General features: G+C 39.1%; 1 protein-coding gene across 5 annotated transcripts in view; it reads right to left on the reverse strand.

Moving 5' to 3' along the window:
* Positions 1–27,213, reverse strand: part of LOC126874832 (ecdysone receptor) — a 159,115-nt gene that overhangs the window by 15,958 nt on the left and 115,944 nt on the right. For 3 of the 5 annotated variants that reach the window (XM_050637297.1, XM_050637298.1, XM_050637299.1), the window contains 3 exons: positions 1,248–1,666; positions 826–1,083; positions 196–571 (listed from right to left, as the gene is read on the reverse strand). In XM_050637297.1, the coding sequence (XP_050493254.1) occupies positions 196–571; positions 826–1,083; positions 1,248–1,666 (1,053 nt within the window). Of the gene's footprint in view, positions 1–195; positions 572–825; positions 1,084–1,247; positions 1,667–22,342; positions 24,338–27,213 lie in introns of those variants that run through there. The other 2 variants (XM_050637301.1, XM_050637300.1) reach the window with 2 other exon arrangements.

Raw genomic sequence — 27,213 nt, forward strand, 5'->3', positions numbered from 1 at the left:
TTGATGAGGCTGATGTTAGGTTAGTTGTGTTTGCGTGAGTATTAGTCCGAAGGTGTTCCTAATGATCCTGTGTACTGTATAAATAATTGACTGAATTCTTCGTGAATTGATGATGTTTGATGATGTTTGACCGAAGTGACGAGAAATTTGTCCAGATCCAAGATTCGGATGGTCAAAAATTGATTGTATACGTACCTGAGAATATGACAATGGCAGTCAACAACGCGTATTCGGCATTATTCACTTTCATGGCGTACATCTGCCGGCAGAAGTGTAACAAATCCTCAATCGTCTCGCCCATGCCTGCCACGTTGTAACTGTCCCTGGTATAAGGCTGGTTGTTGGCGAATATTATGCTGTCCGTCTGCACGTCGTACTTCCTCGCCATTCGAAGCATCATCACCTCGCTGGAACAGGCCTTCAGCAGGGCCATCTGATCCTCTCGCATCAACTCGTCGAAGCCAGGTAGCCTCTTCGAGAACTCAACGATCAACTGTACCGTCAGGATCGTGATCTCGGTGATGTGCCTGAATTTATAATCACTGATGTCTTCTCCTTCTGAGGGCTGATTCTGGAACAAAATAGGTATAATTATAGTGTTAAGTTCATCGTCCTTTTTTTTTCTTGCGAGTTTCTTTGAGGATCTTTCTTTTCGCAAAAAAAGCATTAAGACTATATTAGAGACTACCGAATGATAGCTTTCATTTAATTTCTTATCCTTAATTCTCCATTAGCAACTTTCCAGTACTATAACAGTTTACACTTAACAAGTTATCTTTAGTCTACTCAGATATGATTTGCAGCATTTTCACCGTGTCTACTTACAGTGATCCTCTTGAGATCCTCTTCACTGGGTTGTTCGTACTCGTTCTGGAAATACACGAGCCTGTGTATCAGCTCCTCTTGCTCCGGGCTGATCGGTTTCACGTAGCCATAGGGGCTGACCGGCGTTAGAATACCGCTGCTACCAGACGTGGACAACGACTCTGCTTCTGCTGGTTCAATCTTCACTCCCATCTGATCGCTGCGTATCCCACTGCCTGGGGAACCGTTCATCGTTGTACTGTTCGGCTTGTCCTTCTCCTGGAACAAAACGTCCCATTCCTGATTGATCCTGAACTACACAGACATCTCTCTATTATTAAATATTGAATATGAAATGGCCTATTTTGAAAACGTGTAGAAACGTAGACCCTTTCATCCTTAATGGCTTAATATCGTTTGACGATGAACTGTCAACAGCTTACCTTCTGTGCTTTCTTTTCCTTGCGTTTGACAGCACATTGGTATTCAGGCACGACACACTCAGGCCTCATACCCACTGTCAGACACTTCTTCAGTCTGCATTCCTGACATTTGCGCCGCATGTACATATCGATCTCGCAATTATTCCCGTATTTACACTGGTATACCGCGTTCTTGGTGATGCTGCGCCGGAAGAAGCCCTTACAGCCCTCGCAGGTCAGTGCGTTGTAGTGATAACCGGAGGCACGGTCACCACAGACCAGGCACAGTTCCTCCTGCTGCCTCGGGGTCGGTCCTTTCTTCTTCCTGGCGTCACAGCCGTCGCTGCCGCCACCTCCACCGCCCCCTCCGCCTCCACCACCTCCGCCACCACTGCTTCCATAACCGTTCAAAGAGCCAGGCTGCGACAGCTCGTCCCTACCTGCAAACAGATATTGCAAACTAGATTAGAAATTGTTCCTTGCTAGAATTTGAGGTTACGATTGAAGAATAATTTGAATAACCAAAGATTGTTATGAAAATGCTGATTCTCATTAAGAAATTCCGGTTTCTCATTAGGATCTGAGTTCCAATGTAGGTTGCTGTAAAATTACTGGTTCTTTTATATATCGGTTGAGTAAGAGTTTATTTGGTCATGTGTTACACACTGGTCGTTAATACCCAAAAATATTGGCTACTAGGGGTAATATGATGCCCCTGTTGTCCTAAATTCCATCAGTAACCCGATCTCTGCGTTCCATAAATAGGTGAGTCTCCGAGTAGTTCCCATGAACGTCTTAGATATTCAGTTTCTAATTGCTTGCCAACATTCTGATTAATCTTCATTCGCTAATCAGAAATCATTAAAATCTAGAAGAATCTTAGAAGAATGAAGTTTCTCAAATAAAAACAGATTCTTGGAAAAATATTATCCTCTTCGTAAACCAAGGAACGCAACAGTGTGTTCGTAAAAAATACTATGAAACATGAAAACCTGTATTCTCAAAATATTATTTTATCCTAACCTTACATGGACCTAACCTTAAAAAAAAATCTCATTTACCGATCAAAGATTTGCAATGGGCCTAGACTAGGACTCGAACAAGCCAAAAATTGAAGGTCTCTCGATTTGAACAAACTCGATGGTGACGAGGTGATTTGATCCGTCGACGACGAGTTCCTCGCGAGGTTTCCGGTGATTACTTGGCGCGTTACGCCGCGGCTGGTGCGCGCGTGTAACGCCCGTGACTCGTTCGGCCGCGAGCAAGCGGGTTCCAGTAACCTACGTGGCGACATCGCCTCTATTACCTCCTTTATCCGTGAAACTTGTCGAATGGAACGCCGCGCGGTAGAAGTCACGGTCGGTGAAAGTACGCGGTGCGCTCTGCACGCACGCGCCTTCCTCTAGCGAGGCGGAATCGAGCGCCGCGTGGCTTTTGCCTCAACGGGAACTCGATTTACAGTGCCACTAATAGAACAAGTAGAATAATACCACGATAATTATTCTTCGAGACATAGAATGTACAATTGTTGTTGAATAATTTGGTACCATGACCAAAATTAGATTCTGATCAATATCATGGGTTGCAGTGTAAGTTGGAAGTATGCAGTATTCGAAGACCAGACTATTTAATTTTCTATACATGCTATGGATAATTTTGGTGGAAGTAATTTAATTCTGCTTAAAATAACGCTTCTAATGAATTATTGTGTCTAATAGCGCGACCGAATCCAAGAGGATATTTCATAGAAACAGTCAGAATAGTTCGAGTCACTGGACAACATTTTATTCCTTTTTGTGGTTATCCACAGTGGTCACAATTTTTTATCTATTTCTTGTCTAACGCTTCTAAGTCTGTGCGTTTTTAAAAAAAACACATGAAAGAGGCTGAAGAATTTACAAGGATTCTATACAGAATTTAAAATACAAAATCACTAATTATGTAATATAATTATTATAAAGTAACATGACATTCTAATCTTAGACTAAATATCAGACTCAATGATATATTGAGAATTAAATATTGAATATTATATGGAACGATCGAAGCTGCATTTTTTTTCTTCCTGAGCCTTCCTTTAAAGTAACCGAGTTGTTCGTCGATCGAGAGACCGTGAAAGGAAATGTCGCTTCGATTTTCTCCTGTTGCGAAAAGCGAACGTGTTCTCTCTCCTTCTTACTGATTCTGCGACGAGAAGCTTGGAGACGGGTTCCTCAGATCACCCGGAAGTACTGATCAGCGTGAAAACATCCGCCTGGAACACTGAGACACTGACCGGGCTAGGTGGTCACTCGGTTATTACCCCTTCTTCATCGTCCTCTCATCTCAACTCGCAATCTTTTCGCTGCCGATATCTTCATTTCTCCTCTTCTTTTCATCTTTTTGCTTTCTTCCAGACTTTCTTTCTCTTCTCATAAATTTCCTGCCTTTCACATGAGTTCCTGCCTTTGGGAAACATTTTCTGACACTTTTCCGCGCGATACAATATTCTGGTTCGTTAATTCTTAATATCTAAGCGGGCTGTTCTTCAAAGTTTCGTATCTTTCGAAAAAGTTACTAAATCGGGCGGTATTAAGGATACTTTAGATTTGAACTTTTCAGCAATTTCCTGTAACATGTGACATTTCGATTCATACATTCTGGAAATTTAACTAGGGTGCTTGAAGGTTTCGTATCTTTCGAAATAAAGTTACTAGATCGTACCAACGCGTCAACTAGACTTTCCAGATATTGGATAATATTAAAAACTCCTAGCTTATAATATCCATAGCAATTTTACTATAAATATTCGCTACAAATGGACAACGTTAGTTCCCTTTCGTTTTATACTAGGAATATACCGTTGCAACATTTTAATTAGTGCGTCTGAATGAGGGAACTGTCATTAATCAAATAAAAAACGTTCATCTGAAAATGTCTAGTTTATCACGAAGTTGGTACAGTTCTTACGGTTTGCAGAACGTCTGAAAAATGATTCGCTGGTAATAAATCGGTGAAACTTGGCGAGAGAAGTTTGCGGCAATCCTCTAGGAACTAGATCCAGAGATCTGGACGCACGGGAGAAACTGCAGGCTAATAAATTACCGGTATGACCTGACACTGGCACAAAACTGATACCAACGTCTGGTTTGTGTACATATTAGCAAGTAGCACATAACGATTCTATGTAGAGCGAGCAGGCTTCTCGTTTCAGTGCCCCAAACAGGTTTCCTCGCTACTTAACACTGGTTCGCTCTTGCTGGTATTCTTGATAGTTTCTTCCTCCGCGATGTTGTCAAAATATAATTCAACGTTGGTTCAATTTAATCGACGCTTGTACCGGAATTCAGTGGAAAATGAAAATATCCCTAGATTTTCGAACAATACCTCGCAGACTAAATTTGATTTAATATTCGTCTATGAATTAATTAAGAATGGAGTAATTAACATATTTAAGAATCACTCGAGAAGATCTGGTTGTTAAATTTGTTAGATCTAGATCTTCGTTACGAGCTATCAAAATAGGAGTTAGTTTACTCGTAATAAGTTCTTCGTATGAACTATATCTTTGTATCGCTGTTACAGATCTAGTAAAAAATAATGGAGTTATAAAACTTCTTTGGATCTAACGAAAATCTGCTGTTTTTGTGGTCAAAACGTAGCAATTAATCTCCTAATAAGAAGGTTTCTTTTAAAACTAAGTTTCTTAACCTTAAGCCTTAGAATATTCATTAAAAACTGATTTACTTTTTAGGTTAGAATCACTTCGAAAGATCAGTTACCGAATAATAAAACATTAGAACTTGAAATATTTGAAGTATACGAAAAAATATGCGAGAATTTTTATAGCAAGGCAGCTTTCTTGCCGCTGACCTTGACACTGACTTCTTTCCACCAAGCCTGTATATTTATAGAGTGCAAGATGGGGAATTTAGAGACCGAGGAAGAGTCTGGAATTTCTCAGTGTGACTAAACAGTTTGGGAGTTCGTATGGCAATGACTTTTTGGTCGTTTCCTGAATATAAAACAAAACGTCGATCCCTATTTAAAATTCCCTATACCTCCTATATTTCTTACGTTTCTCCTTGGAATTTCGATAAATTCGTATGAAGATTCGTATGAAGTAGTTTGAAACTCGTTTAGAATTTGAATGATGAACAAAATTTGATGAAACTCGGAGTTCGTTTATTTGGTAATACCAAACGTTCTAGATTCCTTCCTGGAATTCCTAAACAGAGTTTCGAAGACCCTGAAGCTCCGACGTGCCACAGCGACTTGATCATACATGCAGTGGCACAGTGAACTCATCTAGAAGTTTATTTCAAACTTGTAACGCGAAATTGCTTTTCGAAATTCTTCGTTTGCCGGACGAAAATTGGCTAGTGTTCGCTATATGAAATTCCCTAGAATCTCAGTAATAACGGGTATTATAGTCTATTCGATATCACGTTTATTATTAAATTTCTAATTTTTATTTATTGCGGCGAATATTTTGTTGAATATTTCTCTAGAGAAGTTGTTGAGTTGTCGAGAAGTTTGAAACGATAAATATAGACAACTAGGATCATTAAACTAGGATTAATCTCAAATATTTTCCAAAAGTAATTTTTAAGTAACTAAGAAGTTTAAAAGTTTGCAACTATGGAGAAACTTAATCATGATTAAATCACTTTCTACTGCAGGATGCTTATAAAGTATAAAATGTAGTGGAAACTGCACAGTTTACGGTGAAGTAGATTTCATAAGCTACAGTATCTACCAGACTGAATACAGTTAACATTGAACGTTCACGTCAGAGCGCAAATGTACCATAGAAATTGCCATCGACCTATCTATTACACAATCTTTGAGGATCTTGACTACAGAAAGCTATCTTTGCAATGATCAAATTTCGAATCAATCTTAAAAGAAGAAATTTCCAGAAAGATTAGCAACGAGCTTTTCATTATCTTAAAAACTGTTAAACCTGCAAACATTGAGATTCAGAAACCCTAATTATAATCGTCACCAAATTTTCCCCATTATCTGTCCCAGAATAAATCTGTCGAAAAAAGAGAAAAGAAAGCATAAATCAAGAACAATTCTACCCAGAGGGCATAAATTAACGACTAATCTGCCCGCAACTACCTAAAAATCCAGTGTCCATAAATCACATAAAAATCCAGATATAGGCAAACCTAATAAACTAGAGGAAACCCGACCGTACCTTACCGCAGAATCTAGGGGACATCAAGCAGAAGTTGCTCACACAAAGGATAAACTTGCCCAGAAATACTTAAAAAGTTAGTCTCCATATACGTCAAACAGAGACAAATGCAGTAAATGGCCAAGAAAGCTGAATCGTAGTGGGTTTCTTCAGAATTCAGAGGACGTCAGCTCAATATTACCTACATAGAAACCAAATCTGTCCCAAAATACCTAAAAATTCAATCTTTTCTATATAGCAAACACAAACAGACAGAGTAAAGGACAGATAAAATCCAAGTGGACTCGGTTTCCTCTTTGGGGGGTGAGGGGGCGCGCGCGCACAGATAGCATACAAGGTGGCTGGCTCTCCTGCTATAAAAAAACAGATCTGCCGAAAAATACGTAAAAAGCCAGTGTCCAAATACCATCTAAAACGTTAGACATAAGCAAACACAGTAAATGACCAAGGAAACCCGATCGTAGTCGGTTTCTCCAGAATCTAGGGGACACAGAGCAAGTGTACTCGGTTCGACATAGCCGCTATACGACGTGGCTTGCCTCCTATACTCTACGCAGCAAGGTTTCCGTGCTGGTTAGTAGCTCTCTCACGGCGGAGCAGTGAGCGGCCTTGACTCTGGCTGGATGCCTGGCTGTGTAACCGCGCAGGTACCTCTTTTACACGCGCGCACGTTCCTCTGCACGCGTCCTTCTCGATCCTGCTAGCTTGCCTAACAGACAACGAGTGTTCGCCTCTCTCTTCCTCTCACGCAGCCAGCTTCCTCTCTTTCCTCTCCTCTGCCCCTCTACCTCGTTCTCTTCTTCGTTAACTCCTCCTTCCTCTTTCCCTCTCGTCTCTCCTTTCGCCTGCTCGCGTCTCAACCGATCCGCGCTGTCGCTCTTGCCAACAGAGGAAAGCTAAAACGGGCCAGTGAGCACTGCTTGTTGCAGCTGAGCCTCGCTTCCTCCCAACCATCCACGAGGAAAGGAGAACGACGAGACCGTGCTGGGATTGAGTTCCTTCTCGTTCACTGACAGCCCAGAACACGCCGATTCATTGCGGTTTTTGGCCGTTTCCGATTCACACCGAGCTTCTACGAGGGGCTTTGGCCAGATTAGACGAACCAATTGCGCTGACGGCATTGTTGTTTGGCTTTATGAATTTTCAGGGCTTACATGCCACGGAGACGAGTAAGGAGAACAGGCATTCCTTTATTTGGTAAAAGGGAGGATTTTCGAAGAGAATTTTTCGCTCGTTAGAGTTATCTTCTCTTTACTAAAATTTGTAGGGCGTATGCTAGGACAGCGTGTGGGGGCAGGTAAAAAGTAAAATTCCGAAACTGTTTTTTTACGTGATTTGACAAAGTTTCATTTTCCACCAATCAATCTGAATGTGCAGAATAATACAAAAACATAGAGAACAGCATACGCAGGCCTTGTAACTCTAGAAGCATTAAGTCTCAGACTGGCGATTAATCATCGCTAATTTTCATCGATTAGAATTGTAAACTTATTTACAAAAAAATGTTCGCAAGGCGAATAAGCTAATTAGGATAACTGTTTCGTAAATTAACTTCTTTTCCCAGTTGTGAGTTGGTGGTGAGCGTCTATGAACAGACTTTTACGTAATATTTCTCTTTCATTTTTAGCCGTTCTGCTTATTCTTGCGTTTGTTGTGTAGAACCGATACCAGGTTAGATTAGGTTAGGTTCCTTCATTCTGTGCAACACAGAAATATGAGAGATGTATAGGAAGATCGAGTACGAAGTGACTACGACGCTAGGACAAGATGGACGACTAGCGGCACATCGCTCTAACGCCGCTGACTATCATTCAGGTCTCTGCGAAATCCGGCCGTAGCACGCGAACACAAAACGCGTCTCTCTCTCCTCGGCTTCTCTTTCATTCCCGTCACATTTCACGGGTACTGCGTTTCTTTTCCACGTTAAAATTCATCGCGCGCACCAGGGGGACGCGACTTCAGCGTCCTAGCGACTTTTATGGCTAATAATATCAGACGAATTATGAAATTTGCGTGTTATACTACTCTTATTAGATTACGTTTTCTCAGAATACTCCACATTCGAATTAGTTCTTTTTTGTCAGCGTTCATATTTCCGTCGAGATGAAAGAATATTCCTTTATTCCGATTTTTACATGTTACCTTTATTTTCGCGTTTGTTGTGCATGTAGAATTAATATTAGGTTAAATTAGGTTTAGATTATGTTACTGAGAATACGATAGATCCAAATTTGTACGTGTCTTTCATTTTCATTTCATTTGAGCATTCGTTTTTATATAATTTTTCTCTTTACTGCGGTTCCTAGATGTCTTTTATTTTCACGTTCGTTATGAATGTGGAATTAGTATTAGGTTAGGTTAGGTTAGGTTAGATTTGTTTAAATCAAAATATGGCGTAGACTATAGATAAGTTTCACTTTCCATCTTGTTAAAATTTTAAACGTGCCAAATAAATCAATAAATGTATAAGTTATTTAAAAAAATATCGTCTCGAAAGGGCTAGAAATGGTGGTTTGAGCCACTCCTAACCTGACACGTTGCAAAATCATCAGAAGCAGGAGTGCATGCGGCCTTGCCCTACCCTCGAGTCCCTTTAAATGGCGGCACCCATCTCTGTTTCCATTCTGCATGACATATACACGCGCATGTAACTAATAGATGTCATATCCGGTCACGGTATACGATCTGATAAGATCTGGGAACAAAGGGAAAAGACAAGACCAACACGCGACGACCATCCTCGTAATCCCAAGATAAACATGGGTGCAGTTGCATGGAAAAAATATTCCATTGCTCTCTCTATTGCGATCATAATCGTTAGTTATATATATAGGGCCACTCGGAAAAAGCCATTTAGCAACTTAAACATTGTAAAATAAAGAATAACGAGGATATCTATGTATTTACGTGAAATTTCATAATTCTTCATAGAAATTTGATAGATCATGCATTTTTAGGAATTCGAATAATTTTTGGAAAATCATGAAATGGTAAAAGTAAGCATTATTTTTTTAAATTCATCTCGATTTGCCATTTTTGTATTCGTTAAGTGGATTTATAGACGTCGAGCGTTTGTTTCCGAAGGATTAAACGTTAATCGCGTAACCAGTTGACAAAATTGCAAAATTAACAAACGATGAAGTCGACTAGCTTCGCTTCAGCGCTGTGTAATTGACGATTTTCCTCAAATTTACCAAAAATGCCATCAATCTTAGTTTGGTCTAAAGTTGAAGATAAATTTAGGAGGTTCAGTTTAGGATGTATTGTGCACAGTCTATTGTCTTGCCTGTGTAGGTTGGAAAAAGTCGAGATGGAAGACCAGAGAGACAACAGGGGAGGGCAGAAAGCGCGCACAGGAAATCCATGAATCACCGACGACGAATTTATTTTCGTTGGAATGATCCTACGCAACCGTGGACGACTTCGAAGGCCTCGAAAACTCATTTCGTATTCCCGGTGGGCCGCTCAGTATGTTGAAACTTCAGCCACAGGACTTTAATCCACTTCGTCTTCCCAGATTCCGTCGAAAATACTCGTTCCGCCAACTCTGGTTTCCGCTTTCGAAATTTCGTTTATTTTTCACGCTAATTTCTCCATACCGCTCGAATTCAATGATATCCTGAGATCATCCTCTCAACAGTCGCTTAATTAGGTTTTCAACCAAAAACAACGCCCCTTTTTCTTCGTGAAAATATATACGAAATTAAATTTTGTAGATTTGACAAAAAGTCATTCTATGGCGTTTCTATGCGACGTAATTCTTTGCACAAAATTGAATCAAAAGCGTGGAATGAGTTTTCTTTGTACGAGACGTCGCGCCGTTATGGGCGAAGTCGACTTTAAAGTTTCTGGGCTACGTCGTTGAGCGCCAAACGCCACGATTTTCAAAATCGATTTTCTCGAAAAGGAAACGCGCTAGCAAAGTATTATCCTATGTTCCCGTTCCAATTTTTCACCATCAATATCTTTCATTCCAATCCATTGCCACCACGAAAGTAACGCGTAGTTTAATGTAAAAATGAATCGGACCAACTCGAAGCTACTGTAAGAAATCATAACAACTAATCGTTCGTCCCTCGATAAAAGTGTCCATTCGACTCTCACCAGGAGAATCAGTAGAGTCAGAAAGCGACCGATATCGATAAAAACGATCGTTTTCCCAGCAGCGCTCGTCGACTACCATGGAAGTTAATGGAACGTGATGATTTCCAACGTTTCCATTGCAACCACCGGTCCAGCTGAGCGTGACATTGGCCGCTAGCACCGGATAGGATTTATCCTTGAACCGGAGTAGCCACTGTGACTACTGGTCTCCACTGGCTCAGGCAAGAAACTCGAGGAAGGCTGAATGACATAATATCGTTTCAAGAAATATCATCCAGATTATCTTTAGAGAAGCTACCGAACGATGAAAATTCATAAATTTTGTAAAAATTTCCCTAATAGCGAGTCAGAAACTTCAAACCTCCGTTTCCAAAAATGCTGATATCAGATTCTATCTCTTCTGTGAATTGAGAATTTATAGAAATAAAAATTAATGAAATTTTCCATACCGAGGGTTATGTCGGTATCGAGAAGTCCCTAAAAAGTTGCAGTAACAAAGATCACTAAGCAATTACCACTAAAGAGCTTTCAAGGAAGAAGAACTGTCACATTAAAATCTAACCTACAATCTCTTCTGGATACGTCGCACGATCATCGTGAATAAAACGACTTGGACATGACTGAAAATGTAAATTAAATGTAAAAATTCTCAACAAACCGGTAACACTATGCCCAGATGGTCCTATGTTACGAACCATCAGTGTCAGTTTGAAAAATTTACGGTTGGGAGGTTTTCATGTCAGTCACGCGTCTTCATTTTTGTTATCACGTTCGCCAAGGACAAAATGGCGGATAATGGAGTTACGCTAGTTCTTTTGCAATACGCTATCGAAGAATTATTGAATCAAGACTGTTAGCCAGGCTTTACGATCCATTCTGATTTACAGGTTGGATCGTGGGCACTCTGTTACGCGAAAGTCGCCACGCGGACGTACCGGATACGGTACTTTTACCGGAGGGAATACCATCTTCGTGCCAGCGCAGAGAAAACGCGCATACCGTCCACCACGTCAGGGTTTCCCAACCTCAAATCTCCTAGGACATTTATTCTCTCTTTTTTCAAACTCGTTTCAGATCCAATCAGAAACTTTTCTAGTCTTGTTGAAGTGCAGTTGTATATGCTGATCATGCAATGCATTCAGAAGAGACTTTAGGTTAGGTTTGGTACTGCGTTACTTAACCTAACAATTTTTGAAATTTCGAAAGCTCATTAAAACTCATTATACTACAATAAAAATATCTCTTGCGTTATGTATAATATGGAACACTAAATGAAACCAAATTATGAAACTCTAAGATTAACTATACTAATGCAAACTGTTCAATTACGACTCAAGGATACCAATTCCGGGCTAAATTGGAAACAAATAATTTTCAAGCTAAAAAGTCCCTTGATTTTGTCGATATATCGTACGGATATACGGATAGAATAGTTAGAACACAAGACTAGGGATCCCTAGAAATTTCTAGTTACAAACTTATATAACATTATTCATCATCCGTTCACTGCGGATCTGATTTTCATTTTCTACCATGTTCTTTTCATTTCTAAACTTTCACAGTTTGCGCTTCTGGCCGTAATCTGGATTAAATATGTGTCTGGATCCGTTCGATTTGTCACCACTCGTACTAGTGACAAAATGTGACCACCAAGTGTCATCATGTCCCAAATCAAACAGAATAGTAACACGACATCGATTCTCGAGTTGAATAAACTACATGACATGTAGTACTACGTCGTTAGCCGTGAAAGTAATAAATGTGACAAGGAACGTGCGATTAATCACTCTCGCGTCTTGCACTTGCGAAATGTCTATTAGTAACTGGATCTGGTAAGTTGGTTTGGTGCCAATGTGACTCATTTCCAGGTGAAACTGAAATTTTTTCGCCGGCTCGTTCTCACCAATCGGAGATCATTACGACGAAACAAAAACCAACGTAACGTTTGATCTCTAATCACCTATCGATATTTTTGAACCAATGACTAACATCGAGCGTTTTTAATCGCAGTGGAAATAGACATTAATGTCTACACAAGAGCACAGGAAGCAATCACTCAACAAGTTAAAAAAGAAGATCATTTATATCTTAGTAGAATAATTAACAAATAAAATCTATATTGGTTTAGACAAAATTTTAAGACGTCGGTCTGTAAAAGATGACAAAATTTGCATCAATTATTCTGTGTATATGTTACAGGTAAACAAGCATATAAATACATTTTTCAACATTCGAATAATAATAACTAGAAAATTAGGGATTTTAATTTTGGTTCAGTGTAAACTTTGAGGCACCAATTTGCAAAAGGAAGTCGAACGATATAATTATCTCAAATATGGCAGCAACCAAAAAATTATAACGGTTGACTATTGTATTATTAATAAGTAGAAAATAAATTAAATTGGTATAAATGTGTGATGGTTCGAATTGGACATACAGAATAATTTCAATTGCAAAAAGATACATAGAAAACACATGTCTGCTGTTTGAAACAATGTCTGCCGAAGGAAACAATATACAGATCCAATTGACGCAGAATGGTATTCGAGAGATGCAGCGAGAACGTTCTGAATATAGACCGGTATATTTTAACCCTAGCTACTCTAATTACTATCTGCTTGATGGCCAGCCAATTCCAACTTATTTTCACCGTCATTTTGTTGCAAGTATCTTTAACGTCATTTTTCTCCTCCTAACCTCAACTCGTCTACTGTTCCACTTGATGTATCGGATTAATCAAATCCCCTTTCCAACTATCAATCTAACCTTTAACGACTATAATCCTCCTTTATAGTCACCTAGGAGCCGTTGATTTTAAACCACTACATACATCTCTTCTTTGTTGCTTCAGGGAGGGGGAGGCTACATCGTTGTCACGAGTATCAATTATTTTATTTTATAGTGAAAATAACGAGATTGTTCGTATAGACTTGAAAATTAATAGTACACCACAGAAATAGCATCCTTAAGAAACTTCCTGTCATGGTATCCTTTGTTTAAAATTTGTCCATTCGCGAGAACGAAAACGATGAATGACAATAAATGATTGGTTTGTGTGACATGATAATTTAAGTCACCTAATAGTCGCCTAAAAGTAGCCAACATTCAGCCTAAAACGTACCCTTATTAATATTCAATTTCGTCAATTCAAGACAATTAGTTTACTCGTTTAAGAAACGGTATAATTCCCCGGACGATACTTTCGGAGATATTCAAAGTTCCATCCAACACAATGGAGGCCACTACGCAAACTGTTCCTCGGAACAGATGAATAAACATACAAGTGTCATTTGTAAGCGCAGAATTGTTGCCTGATATTTTTTATAACATGTACAAAGGTCTGCAGAGACTTGTAGAGAGCTCGTTCAAAGTTGAGAACCAGTGCTCCACGAGTTTCTGATATCGTTTCCCGTGTACGTGGCTCGTTACCATTCCACGCACAACTTACCAACACAAAGAAAAGCGCGCTCTCATACGATACACCACTTGATGACCACTGACGACCCACTTCTCCTGTCTGGTCGGTCGTTTTGTTGCTCGACGCTTAATCCTAAGTAGTTTTCCCGCATCGAGGAAAAGTTGCCACGGATTCAACCGCCCGACTATCGAGAGAACGTTTCCGTCGTGTGAGCTGCAGCTTTAAAGCGAGTGCAGCGAGCGGAAATGCTGGATCCGACTTCAGACGATGAAGATTTTAGCGTCTCTGGTTGGTTTAACGAAGATTGGAAGCATTTTAAGCTTCGTTTTAGCCAGATTCCTCTTACTTTAGCGAGGCGTCTTTAGTGAGTTGGCTGAAGATTTTGAGCACATGAAAGGTAGCTTTTGGCTCGATTCTGCTTGCGATTACTTTATGTTTTAAAGATCAGGTTAGGATTAAGACTCTGACGATCAAGATTTCAGTGTCTCTGGTTGGCTAAATGAAGATTTTAAGCACTTTAAAGTAGTTTTTTTCCTCTTACAGATGTGTCAATTGCTTCTAACTTAAAACAAATTGATTACCATAATCTTAGCTAGACTGTATAATTGAACGATAACAAGCATCGATATTCCTAACGAGAAAATCATTTTAAAAATCGAAGAAGTATGACAAGTTGATCTAAAGACGCTTAACAGATTTCCTAAATTCCCAAAACTCAAAACCTCAAACTCTGCTAACCTAAAAAATTCGCCAGACAAGATCTCTTCATCAAACTCCCGACTAGACAATAAACACGAACCGACTTAATTCCCCGCGAGCGAATCGTCACAAACGCGTTCAATTTCATAACTTTAAGAATAGAAATATAGAAATGGAAGCTTCATAGAAATTTGTTTCGTTCAGTGAATACTAAGAATACTTCAAACCCACTGTTATATATTCTGTCTAACGGACAAAGTTAAACCCTAATTTGGGTAACGAAAAGTTATAGAAATTCAAATCACAAGTTAACCTATTGCGCCATGCTCGACCTGAACGATCAATCGAGCGAGATCTACACGTGGACACCTAACCGTAAAGCTTGGTAGATCTCGATTTAGAACAAACTGGCTCGCCTTATAAGGAACAACCTGATACATCAGATTATCGTCCGCTAGACGTTGCTTCCACACGATTGAGTCTCCTCTTTCTCGAGTGAGAGTGACCTACTGACCTCTTCCTGCCTCTTTCTCTTTCCCTCTTACTGCCGCCTTCCACCAATTTGGCCCTTTCCCCAACCCTAACCTCTTCATACACCATGAAACAGGGAATGGAAGGTACACGTGGAAAAAAACGGGCCTAGTGATTCGATGGAGAAATACTTCTCACTTGAAACGATCTTCGGGTGGGTTAAAGATTATGCTGATCCCTGCCAAATAGATTTCATATTCACTTGCTTTGATATTGGTAACGATGAATATAGGGACTTTGTACATAGTTCTTTTTAGAGGATTATGGGTTTGAGGTTAAGTTGTGATACTTTTTCTAGGTGTCAAATTTAATGGAAGGAATTATTTATTATTTGCAATTATCATTTGAAGATTATAGTTTGTCGATTTTTTTAGGTTCCAAGACAATATTTCTAGACGAATAAATCAGTATCCCTGTATGTATAAATGGTGAAGTGGAAAATATCGAACGCAAGGTAGACGAGTTAACTGACCTGAGTTCAATAAATTAATAAAATTAAGTAAATGTATACGTGTCCTCTCCTCCATTCTTACGGATGAAATCGTTCAGTTTGGGACTCACTTTCGAACGATTTGCACCAACGGGCAGAAACGACACGAAGGATGCAAATTAAATCTAAATATTTCCTTTACGACGTCTAGTAATTACACGGTGGAAAAAGAGAAACGACGTCGCATTACGAGTCTGTGTAATTACGTATCCTCGTGGGGTGCAATTTGCGTGTAATTAACATCATTGAAATGCTCCATTGATACTACTATACCGGTTATTATGCGATTTCATCTGAAAAAAAATGATCGAAGAACGATGTTTCTCTAAAAACGAGGAAAGGAAATAACCTATTGTTGCATAAATCACGTGAAAAAAAGGAAAATATATTATCCTACATGGAGAACTAATTTTTATTTAAAAGGAAATTTACATGGAAAAAGAAAATATTAATAATTAACACGTAACAAAATTTAACTTACAATTAAGTCGAAATTTATGCGAAAAAGGAAATTGTTGGAAATTTAATTCTCATTTTATATCGAAGTATATGAATGCAGGGCAATAAGTAACCCTCTAGTGATAAAGTTGGTTCATAGTCGAGATATAATGGTTTTAAGTTAGTTGATTTAATTCGTAGTCTGGGTTTCATGTGATAAGGATCATAAACGGTATTTATCATCGTGACCTGTGACTCCGTAGTAGCAGTGGAGAGTTAATGAAAAGAACATGAAATGTGCGATGATTTCAACTCGAAATTCAATATAAAACACACGACATTTATAATTAAAAATATTTCTTTATATATATCTAATCCTCGAATTGAAACGTCGCAAAACTTAATTGAAAAGATCTCATTTATTAATTTATTTACAGGAAATAATAATAATTCAATCGAATTCGAAAGACACAGGAGTTAAGTTTAAATATGTATTTTTTTATTTAAATTTGAGTATGATTAATTTTAGATTACTTGCTCTAATAATTTTTATTATACTAGCGAGAAATTTTTTTATTGTAAAGTTATCGAACCATACACGTTGACATCTTATAAAAAGTCTAAGGTTAGTCGAACAAGGTTTACCAAGAAATGTTCCAACGATATTTCTGAGATATTGTCACGGTTCATTCCCCTCGAGCGTCGCAGACGTGCGAACTAGACGAGCAAACCTTCAGAAATTAATGAGACCCCGACAGAAATCCGCGTGCAAACGTGCAAAAATTTCGCGACCGCATCGTCCTTTCACATTCCGTGTCGCACTTGCGATTCTCGGGAACATTCGTAATTACTTGCAAAGAATTACGTGTAATGCTTGTAAATTACGAAACAGATTCCTCATCTTCTTTATCCTTTTCCCGCCCCTTTTTGAATTTAAATTTTGGATTAAAATTTGAATTTGAATTTAAATTGAATTAAAATTTGAATTTGAATTTAAATTGAATTAAAATTTGAATTTGAATTTAAATTGAATTAAAATTTGAATTTGAATTTAAATTGAATTAAAATTTTTTGAATTTAAATTAAAATTGAATTGAAATTAAATTAAATATAAAAAATAACTAGAGATCTACGAGAAAAAAGGAAATTTCGTCCGGTACATTTAAACGACTAATATTTTTCTGAAAAGCGCTTGCCTAAACCATTATGATAGTTAATCTTCTAATTAAAAGAGAAAACCAAATTTCCAAATATTCCAACTCCCAAAATACCCAAACTTCGAAAACTTGAAAATCCACCTAACCACCCATAACCTAACTCCCTTGGCTTTTAAAAAATGAAATCAAAATTTCCAATAAAATGCCCGATTCCTCGACGAAGTTAAAATAAATAACCAGCGAAACTCTGCAATTTCCAAATATTCCGGCTGCCAAATTTCCCAGGGGTGGAAAAATGTCAAAATTCACTTTTCCATCTACATAACCTAACTGCCTTAACCTGCAAAAAATGAAACCAAAATTCACAATAAAATTTCCAATTTCCAACGATCGCGTAGAACAACCCATGGCTTAAAAGATGACAAATCAGACACGTAAAGAAATAAAAATTCCTGCGTCCTCCTCTATCGAGTTTCCTGTTGAGGCAATGGTGAGATTTTACGAGGCGATCAGGAACGAGTTTCGTGTAGTTCCTTTTCGGTCGTGTCCGGCCAGTTTCTACACGTATACGCGTCTAACGGTGCCCAATCGCCGAAACCGTATGGTGTGTCCGTCACAACGGAATATTTACGAATGCTCGTCTATCTAGTACGTTCGTGGGCCTGTGTGCCGCGTGGCGATCGGTATTCATCCGTTCGACTGGAATTCGATGACCCAATTCGAGAGGAACGAACGACCACGTGCACTTCAGCCTCTAACCATTGGTATCTCGATTACAGCGTCGAGGAACGATCCACCACGTGCACTCGATTGCATTCACAGAACGTCTAGGATGGGAAGGAAGAGGAGTCCTCTAGGGTGGATCACCCGTCTCGATTATCGTCGATTAAGTTAGGAGACAGGGCACGATCCTCGACACTTCTGCTGATCGATACGCTCAAGATCGTGGAATATAGGTTAATGATTGACCAGAGTGGCCTCCATCTTGGTATCCATTTTATGATTTTTGATGGAGATTTCATAGATCTACTGAAGCATTATGGTGTAGTAATATTTTTCAAATTGGATATTTGGAAATTAGAAAAGTTAGGTTATATACATACAAGAGTGTAAAAAGTGGATGAATTTTTCATTTTTAGGATATTTTGTAGAATTACTGAAGTATTTGTGAGCATGTTAATAACTTTCCATGTGCATTTTTTTTTCTTACGCTATATAATAAAAATTATCTGGCTATTTACCAAAGATCAATTTGCTATGAATCAAATATCGAAATTAATTCTCTTAAACATTCATCTGTTAAAAGAAAATATTCCCTACCGTATTCCAAGTATATTACAAAATAAACAAACATCATCCTGCTATCGAAAATCTCTTTAAACGAGCTAACAAACTCGACTATATCGAATGTGTACCAACCACCTGAAAGTAAAAATTCCCTAGACCCTTCAGAAATAGAACACCGTATAAATCCAGTGTGCGTGTAACGATATAAAATAAAAAAAAAAAAAAAAGAAAGAAAAAAGAAAAAATATCACGAGATAAGAAAATACGACCTGTCTACGAAGCCGTGAATCATTGGCGGGGAGGGAAAAAAACCGAAAGACCGTGACCCAGTTTCCGGGTCATCGGTATCGCGACTGCAAACGAAAACACAATGGTTCACCGCGTACATCGCACCGACATATACGTGACGCATCGTGTTATTTAAAGCCGCTGTATGTACATACCTGTGTTGGACAGACGTCACACGATGCAATAAACTCGTGGAGAGAGTGCAAGGATGAAAATAACGCGGCCGTGTGAGCGACGATGGGGAACGTAGAGAGGGAGGACAAAGTTTCCACCCCCGTTCTTTCAAGAAAGTGATCGAACTTTCGTCACAAAGATTTTTCATCGTTGAAGGATCATCGTTTATTTATAAACTTTTACTGCTCGTGACAAATAAATTAGTACTCTTCGACATACTGTTGTTTGAGAATTATTTTGGTGCAAGTTATTTCGTTACTATTTTCCACAAGATGTTGTGGAAAACGTCTGTGGAAAAAGTGTTCTACGTCTATTTCTAATATTTCTTCAAAAATATTAGCCTAGTTTCTTTGAAAAAAATTGTACATATTTTCAATGCCATTAAAAATATGAACTTGTAGTATAATTGTCTCTATATAGCTCTAAGCTTCAATAGTAATAAATTCCAATATTCGTTATATTAATCAGTTTCCAATAACATATAATAATTTTAATATTAATAAGTTCTTTTATAAATAAATTTCGACATAAAAATATACAAAGAATGGAAATTCAGATTTGAGATACATATTGCTATATGTGGTAACCCTGGTAACCCTGGTAACCCTGAAAGAGAAAATTCCCCACAGTTAACCCTAAAATTATCCACAATGAAGTTAATTTGGCCAGAACCTTTTAATGGCAGGATGTTTGATTAGTATAAAAACAGAGATATTACGAACTTTACGACTGAGATCACGCAATGAAGGTGAAGTTTCGAATAATACACAAGTCATCGTGCATATTATGCTTCGAATGCAGTGATCTGCGGTAATTAAATAACGGGGTCACGAAGGTCGACAGTTAAACAACCCGGGAATAACTTGGTAATTGCACGTTTCGTGTGAATCTGATTTCACGTGTGCACCAAGCGAACAGGAGAACCTTCACCATGGCATGTTCCCTCGTTCAAGGATCGACCATTCTCTGTGGAATACCCTTCAATTATCGAGAGACAGTGTTATGTTTGTTAACACTGTTATTGTAGCAATGATTAATAGTATTAAATGGATTTTTGTGTGTATAAAAGTTGTTTAAAGGGCATATAATATAAGTATTATATTCTATACACTACATGTCCATGAAGTAATAAATAAAAGATGCTGAGTGTCGTTCAAAGAAATTTTTTTCAACTAAAAAAAATATAGAGTTCCGTTCGAGGAAATGTATTTTCAACTAAGAGATACAGGGTTCCATGCCAAGAAATTTCGTCCGAGTAAAAAGTACAGAGTTCTGTCTGAAGAAATTTTTTTCCAAGTAAAAAGATACAATGTTGAATATTCAAAATTTTATTTAAATAAAAAATATATAGTTCTATTCAAAGAAAATTCATTTGTAATTTTAGAATTTTAACTAACAATAATATTAAATATTTAGAATTTAAAAATAACAAACAATTAATTACAATTAACCTCATTAAAATCCATTAAACCACCCACCCGGGATGTTCTTAGAATTAAACCAAATGAAACTGCAAAACCAATACAAAAATTACGAAGGTACCAAATATTTCATTTATTTAATTATTAAAAAATCTTCTGATCTCGCTCAAATCTATTAAATTACGCTTTCGAAAAATTCATCCAATTAAATCAAACGAAACTACGAAAGCAATCGAAAAATCATCTGGAAACTAAAAAAAAAAAAAATGCATCGTTGGGAAAAGAGCGGATACAGAGAGTCCCAGGAGATTGCCATCGAGGCCACCGGTTGCAACAAGTCCGAGAGCGTTGATAACGTGGCAAAACAGGAAAAAACGATAAAACGACCGAGTCGGGAGATTAAAAACTCAGCGGCAATAGCGAAAAATAAAAATCTATCAACGAGAGGAACGAAAGAAAAGAGAGACGCGTGAAAAATGGCGAAATTGCGCAATTGGCTCCAGGTATGGTGCAAGATGGCGCAATCGATGACGAACGCCATTACCGGGTCCTATGAGGTCGTCGATACTCGTTTTTGGTCCGGCACAATCGGCCTCGACCTGATTTCGTAGAGAAAAAAATTAGGTGAAACTAGGTATGCTTGGTATTTCGAAAAAAAAGGTACAGTCGCTTTCTAACGAAATCGACTGACGTGTGTAGGTCGATCACCTCTAAGGCCGTTTAATGGCTCACGAAACCTTCAACCCACTCGACTTTCGATCTTTCGAAACTCTTTTGTCTTGGCTCTATTTTACGTCTTTCGGACAACCTTTTATGTCTTCTTTAATATTCCACATTATATTTACGTAAAATTGTACCTTAACCTATTAATTGGAACATTTTCCAACCCATTAAAGACCAACATCTCGTTTACAATATTTTTCGATCAATTTACATTATCGAATTCCGTTTTTTAAACATTCTGGCTATAAAAAGAATTCCAAGGATTCGATTGATATTTCTTGCATCACTACGAAATTTGAAAAAATCGAGGTATTTATAACATTATAATACATCATTTGGTCCTTAATGGTTAATCAGAAAAAGTCAAGGCTTTTGACGAAGATTTTCCAACTTCTCTCTTCTCTTTCTTTTCTGGTCGACTTTGTACAGAGGAATAATTTCAACTAATTAGCAATTTGTCAGCTACAAGTCGAGTAAATTAATTTTTCTGTGGATCCGGCAAACAAAGTAACTCCCTTCTAGCTTCTTTCTTTTTTTTTTTTAGTCAATTAAAAGTTCGTTATATAGAAAAACCGTTTCCATGTATATTCGTCAGATTTCCCGGACTCTCTGTAGAAAACACGCTCTCTTGCTTTTTAAATTTTTCTTTTGATAGCGTGCAATTGAAATATGACCATACATATCTGTAACTTTTGCAAACTCACGAAACTAAAATAATATTTACAAGTGTAAAATCATTAGAAATCACGAAAAATCACTAGAGAGGCCTAGAAACTTGTATAGAACTATAACGTATCTCTATTTTAGAGTAAAAATATACGTTATTACAAACAACTACTTAAAATATGTATAGAGCAATCATAAATAAACTATCGTATCTAAGAAATGAATCATCTAGAGAGTCATATATCTATTTTACTCCAAAAATGACGATTATTAAAATAAAATAAGATTATTATCAAACATAGAGTTACATTATAAATAAAAGAAATTATATCTAAGAAACGGACTATCTGACAGACTTTCTCAAGTAATAGGTTAAAATTCAAAACAAAAACCACGTACACACATGTTACTCTCCCTCTTAAAAAAAGAAACTTTCGTAGCGCCACCTGGAACAGTCCTGGCACGCGGTAAACGGTACAAGTAGCACTCGTGCGCTTACGCAACGCGACAGATACGAAAAGTGTCGAGCACAAACCTTCGACGGGGGTGGTGAACGGCGACGCAGGATCGGTGACCGTTGGCAGCACTGTAGTAGTCGTTGTGGCGGTGATGGTGGTCCGATAATGATCTCCGTTCGTCTGGAGCCCCCGATGAAGGTCGAGATCCCACAACTGAAGCTCTTCGTTCTTGACAGCTGCACTTTCAGGCGTGGATGGTTGAAAATTCGGCGGTGGCGAGAGTACGCCGCTGCTTGACACTTCCGGGCTCGACTCCTGCAGACTTCCGGTGTGCCTGTTGCCCCATCGTCGCTTGACACCGGCGACAGGCACACGGGGCACCGCCTGCAGCATATCGCCAGCCTGCTCCGCCTTCTGGACCACCGTTTGCTGTTCCTTCGGCTCCACCGTCTCAATTTTCCCCGTCACTTCCGCTGGAGAAAAAATCTCGGCCACCGCGATGCACCTTCTCACGCGCACCTACGCGCTTGTACACACGTGTCCACCAGTCTCTTCCTATTCGTCGATCCGATTTTTCTTTCGAACGAAGGCGCGCGGGTACACTTTTGTTTACACGAGGTACGAGGCTACTACGCTAGTCGTTGACCTCGATAATTCGTTCAGCGACCGAAATTGCGGCAAGGAATACGAGGTCAGGGCAGCGCGAGCGAATCGATTCACTGTCAAGAGTCCATGGTCCCCGAGCTCTCACGCATCGTCTGTCTCGCTTGGCCGCGCTGCTTTTCCTCGTGCCCCTCTTCCTCTTCGCAACAGAGCGCTCTGCACGTATACACATACACGTAGTATGCACGACGTACGGTGTGTGTCTGTGAAGAACGTAGACGGGGGAGCTCGTGACGGGAGACGTACGATCGTCTTCGTTTCGCCTCGGTTGCTCTCGTTTCTCTTTCTCTCTCCCCTGCTCTCGACTCCTCTAATGGCGGCCAAGCAGCCACGGAGTGTCGGTCATCGAAGAAACGGGGTCACGATCGCGCAAAAGGGAACGCAGCAGGCGCGGGCGGTGGAGGGGGGGAAAGTGGGGACGGAGGGAGGGAGAGAGAGAGAGAGAGAAAGAGAGGACGCACAGCCAGCCAGCCAGCGGGCGAGCCGACGTCTATCTCTCTCTCTCTGTATGTTGCAGGCACGCCGCGTTTGCTTCTGGAACGTCAACCAGCCGAGTAGCCGTGGTAGAAATGCATGATTTTCACTGGCGAAATTCTCGTTGTCTGAGGCTGCGCGCACGATCGACGAGGAACCGACAGCCAGATGAGTATATACGTGTGTATCGAGGTCACCAGAAGAACGTGTATACGTTCGTTCGAGCGAGTCTCTTTCTTGTTCGCTCCACTTTTCTGTCACGCTGATATGCGGCGGCCACTCTTTCTCCCTCTTTCTTCTCGTTTTCCTTCGTCTTGTCTTCGAGTCGATGATCGTCTCGCTCGCTCTTATCGGACGACCGAGTTTCACGCGGTGTCCTTTTCTCTTTCTACTTTCTCGTTTTCTCTTCGGCACGTACACCACCAATGCTCGAATTACACGCTTTATATATATAATATCGCGTATGTGTATTTCGACCGATGCGTAAGCGATCACTGCGGAACAGATGAAAAGAATTGCAACGCCTTCCGGACTTCAATCGAGCCCTCCATGCCGCGCAACTATCGTCATTCCTGCACACGTGTGCATAGCCGACAAACGTGCGGGAGCCGCGCGACGCACAACAAAACACGACGGTGATGTTACGTTACGTCACACTCAGGGCATACACACACGCGTACACACGAATTTCAATACGTACCGGTAGCTCTTTTAAGTATGTATAAGTAATACGACCAACGAATGCACAGTAATAACAGGCATACACACAGTGCACAAGAATGTTACGTGTTCCTCTTTATTATTCTTCTCTATTCCCCTTCTTCGTGTGTGAGACGAATACGTGTGAATACGGGCTGCGTGTTACGCACGCGCCTATACGACATTCAACGATGTTACTGCGTCTACGGTCCGACACTCACTGAAGTCGTACGGGCTGGCCGTGCAGGCACGAGGGTGCCCGCCAGGCTCCGACGTACCTCGGCCGACTATCGACCAATCAGCGCACGACTTCTCGCTACTTTCACTGTCGCGCGTACCCTGCACCGTAGGGTGCCCCATACCTGTGCCGCGCAAACGCGGTGTTTTCTGCGCTACAGCCTCGATATGTTTTCCTCCTACGCCGTTTTCATTTTTTCCCCCTACCAACGTGTGTACGGTAGATTCTGCGTCAGTGTTACTTTTTTTAGGGAATCCTTTACGACATAGTATCACAATATCTTGTGATACGTATATGCACTTTTGAGGTCAGTATACGGGGTGTTGTATAAAGGAGGAGGAGGTAATTCTAGGTGGAATAGGAAATTGGAAGGATAGTATAAGGGTTTTTTGTCTGGCGCATTGTTTATGGGAAAATTGAGATCGAACATTTAGAATAGGTGTGCGCTAAATATTTTCAACTACTGTTTTTTTGAAAATGGAGCATTAAATGAGAGAAATCTATCGTACATTTCCGACTTTTTTTTTACGTAGAATTATGCACTTTTCAGTTATAAAATAATTACTAGAACTACCTAGTATTTACAACGATAATTCCTTATCAATATATCTTGTAAAATATGATTCCAAAATATGATATAATATAGTATATTATAATATAATATAATATAATATATAATATAAATCAAAAATCTCAGTTTCTTTTACAATTTTGAGATCGCTATCTTTTCTACGTGCTTCTATTTCATTCCTTTGAGATTTACGTCATACAGAATCTGTGTAATCTGATTCTTTATGATATAATTTTGAGGCTATCACGTTTATGCGCGATTTTTCTGTATTGATTACTATACATTTCCAGCATCTTTTTTACTTTTTTGAAGTTGAAGTAGTTGAGAGAGAAGACAAAAGGTACTGTAGTTTTCTTGAGAACGTATCAAATAAATCTAACGTCTTAACGAGTTTTTAATGTCCCCCTCGAGAACAGCATACTAACTCAACTGCAATCCGTTGCTCAGTTTCGTGGAGACGTAATTAATTCGGAATTTTCTCGAATATTTATTATTCACTTTTTATGAGTAAACGTTTTTCAGGACTTGGCTGACAGCTTGCTCTGTTAAGCAGAATACAAGCCGTTATAACCGAAGATTTTCTGAAAAGCATACGCCCACAAAGTCCCCTTGATGCAAGTCTCGGCCTTTACATTCGAGAAAATAGATTCTTCCGTAGTTGGAACTTCAATGTGCGGAACCTTGTATCTTTTCAATGCGTTTCAATTAACAAATCTTGGATTTCGTTGAAAATGAATTTTTTTATAAAAAAATTCCGAATATTTTTAACTTCTAAAATTATTCCCTAACCTGTTTTGCACAAAAATAGAAAAGTTTCGTTTTCTTGGAGATTCTTAGTCATCGACTTGACCTTTCACCTGTGTCTTTTGTTATTTTCATGAATATCACGAACTTGGCCGTGTCTTGTAACAAGAAACAATAGAAAAAGAGCCTGTAAAATGCATACTGTGCCTCTCCTACACGACAATCCAGGAAAACAGAATAATCGAGAAGATATCTCGTTGAATGAAAATCGATAGTCTCCAACGAGACAAGAGATCCTCTTGATAAATTTGATGTGCGTTCTTGGAACCCAACTGAACACACCGTTGACGAAGACTAATCGATCGAATTAACTGTATTTAAACAAAATTTAAATAAAAACTTTGCCCTATAACTTCCGCAATAATTATATCCCTTAACTTAATAACTTTTCCATATTTTTCCTCCAACTTAAGATATTTTTTAAATCACGGATGGACCAAAAGTAAACTACTGTAAAATTTAATATTGATATTTTGTCTTTGCTTGTGAAGCAGCTTTTCAAGATCAGCCGGACGAGACTTGATGATTTGCTTTTGATGAGCTCAAAGTAGACGTCGGCAGTAATGGGCACTCGATGAAATTGATTATTTGAGAAAACCAGCTTAACTCCAGGGTTAAGCAAAGAATCGATTTCTAGGAAGATTCTGATTTACTCTTCGATGCAACACAGCATCGCATTTTCCATTGTTGCCACCAAAAACAAACTAGAACGAATCTACGCGTCATTTATTTAATTTTCTTTTTTCTCCGTGAAGAAGGCAAAATCTAAATTAGTTTTATAAAGTAGGGTGGAGGGAGGGGACCTAAATAGGAAATTGAGAAAATCGTAAGTCACGGGAAAACTGCCATAAGAGCGCGAAGAACGCGTGTATACTAAACTTGCCTTATGCCTGCCTAGTATGTATATACTCTATGTATATAGGAACCAAGTCCCAAGTTGCAGAATGAGAGTTCGGTGGAGGGAGGCACCCTTTTACTAACTTGATGTTAGGGGGTTACCACCCTATTCGTGACGTCATCCACCTGTTACACCCTGAATAAATACACACGGACGCATGCGCTCGTACACCTACACACCTAAAACACACGCGTACAAACGCGAGCACACAGGTATACGTAGGATCTCGCCGGGAAACACGGTGAATGTCGCGGATCAGTGATGCGCAACCTGTGGTCCGTGACCCGTTTTTCAATGAAGCTACAGCCCCGTTTTTCATTAATTCACAAATTTTCAGGCCGTGCTTCAATGGAAATTACCAGCCTATCTTGTCCGATTCAATCGTTGTCCTGCCAATTTTCTACTTTTTCCAACGAATTCTGTAAATCTTACGAGCGCTGAGTATTGTATCGTATAATATAATTTTGTACGGATGGAATTATCTTTTTTTCGAAGATCGAATTTTTCCACCTGAATGTTTGTAATTCGATCTCTATATGTATGTGCAGTTCTTGTTATGTTAAATTAATAATATTACGGTTTTTATATTATTATAATAATT

Source organism: Bombus huntii, chromosome 16, assembly GCF_024542735.1.
Source record: "Bombus huntii isolate Logan2020A chromosome 16, iyBomHunt1.1, whole genome shotgun sequence".
NCBI lineage: Eukaryota > Metazoa > Arthropoda > Insecta > Hymenoptera > Apidae > Bombus > Bombus huntii.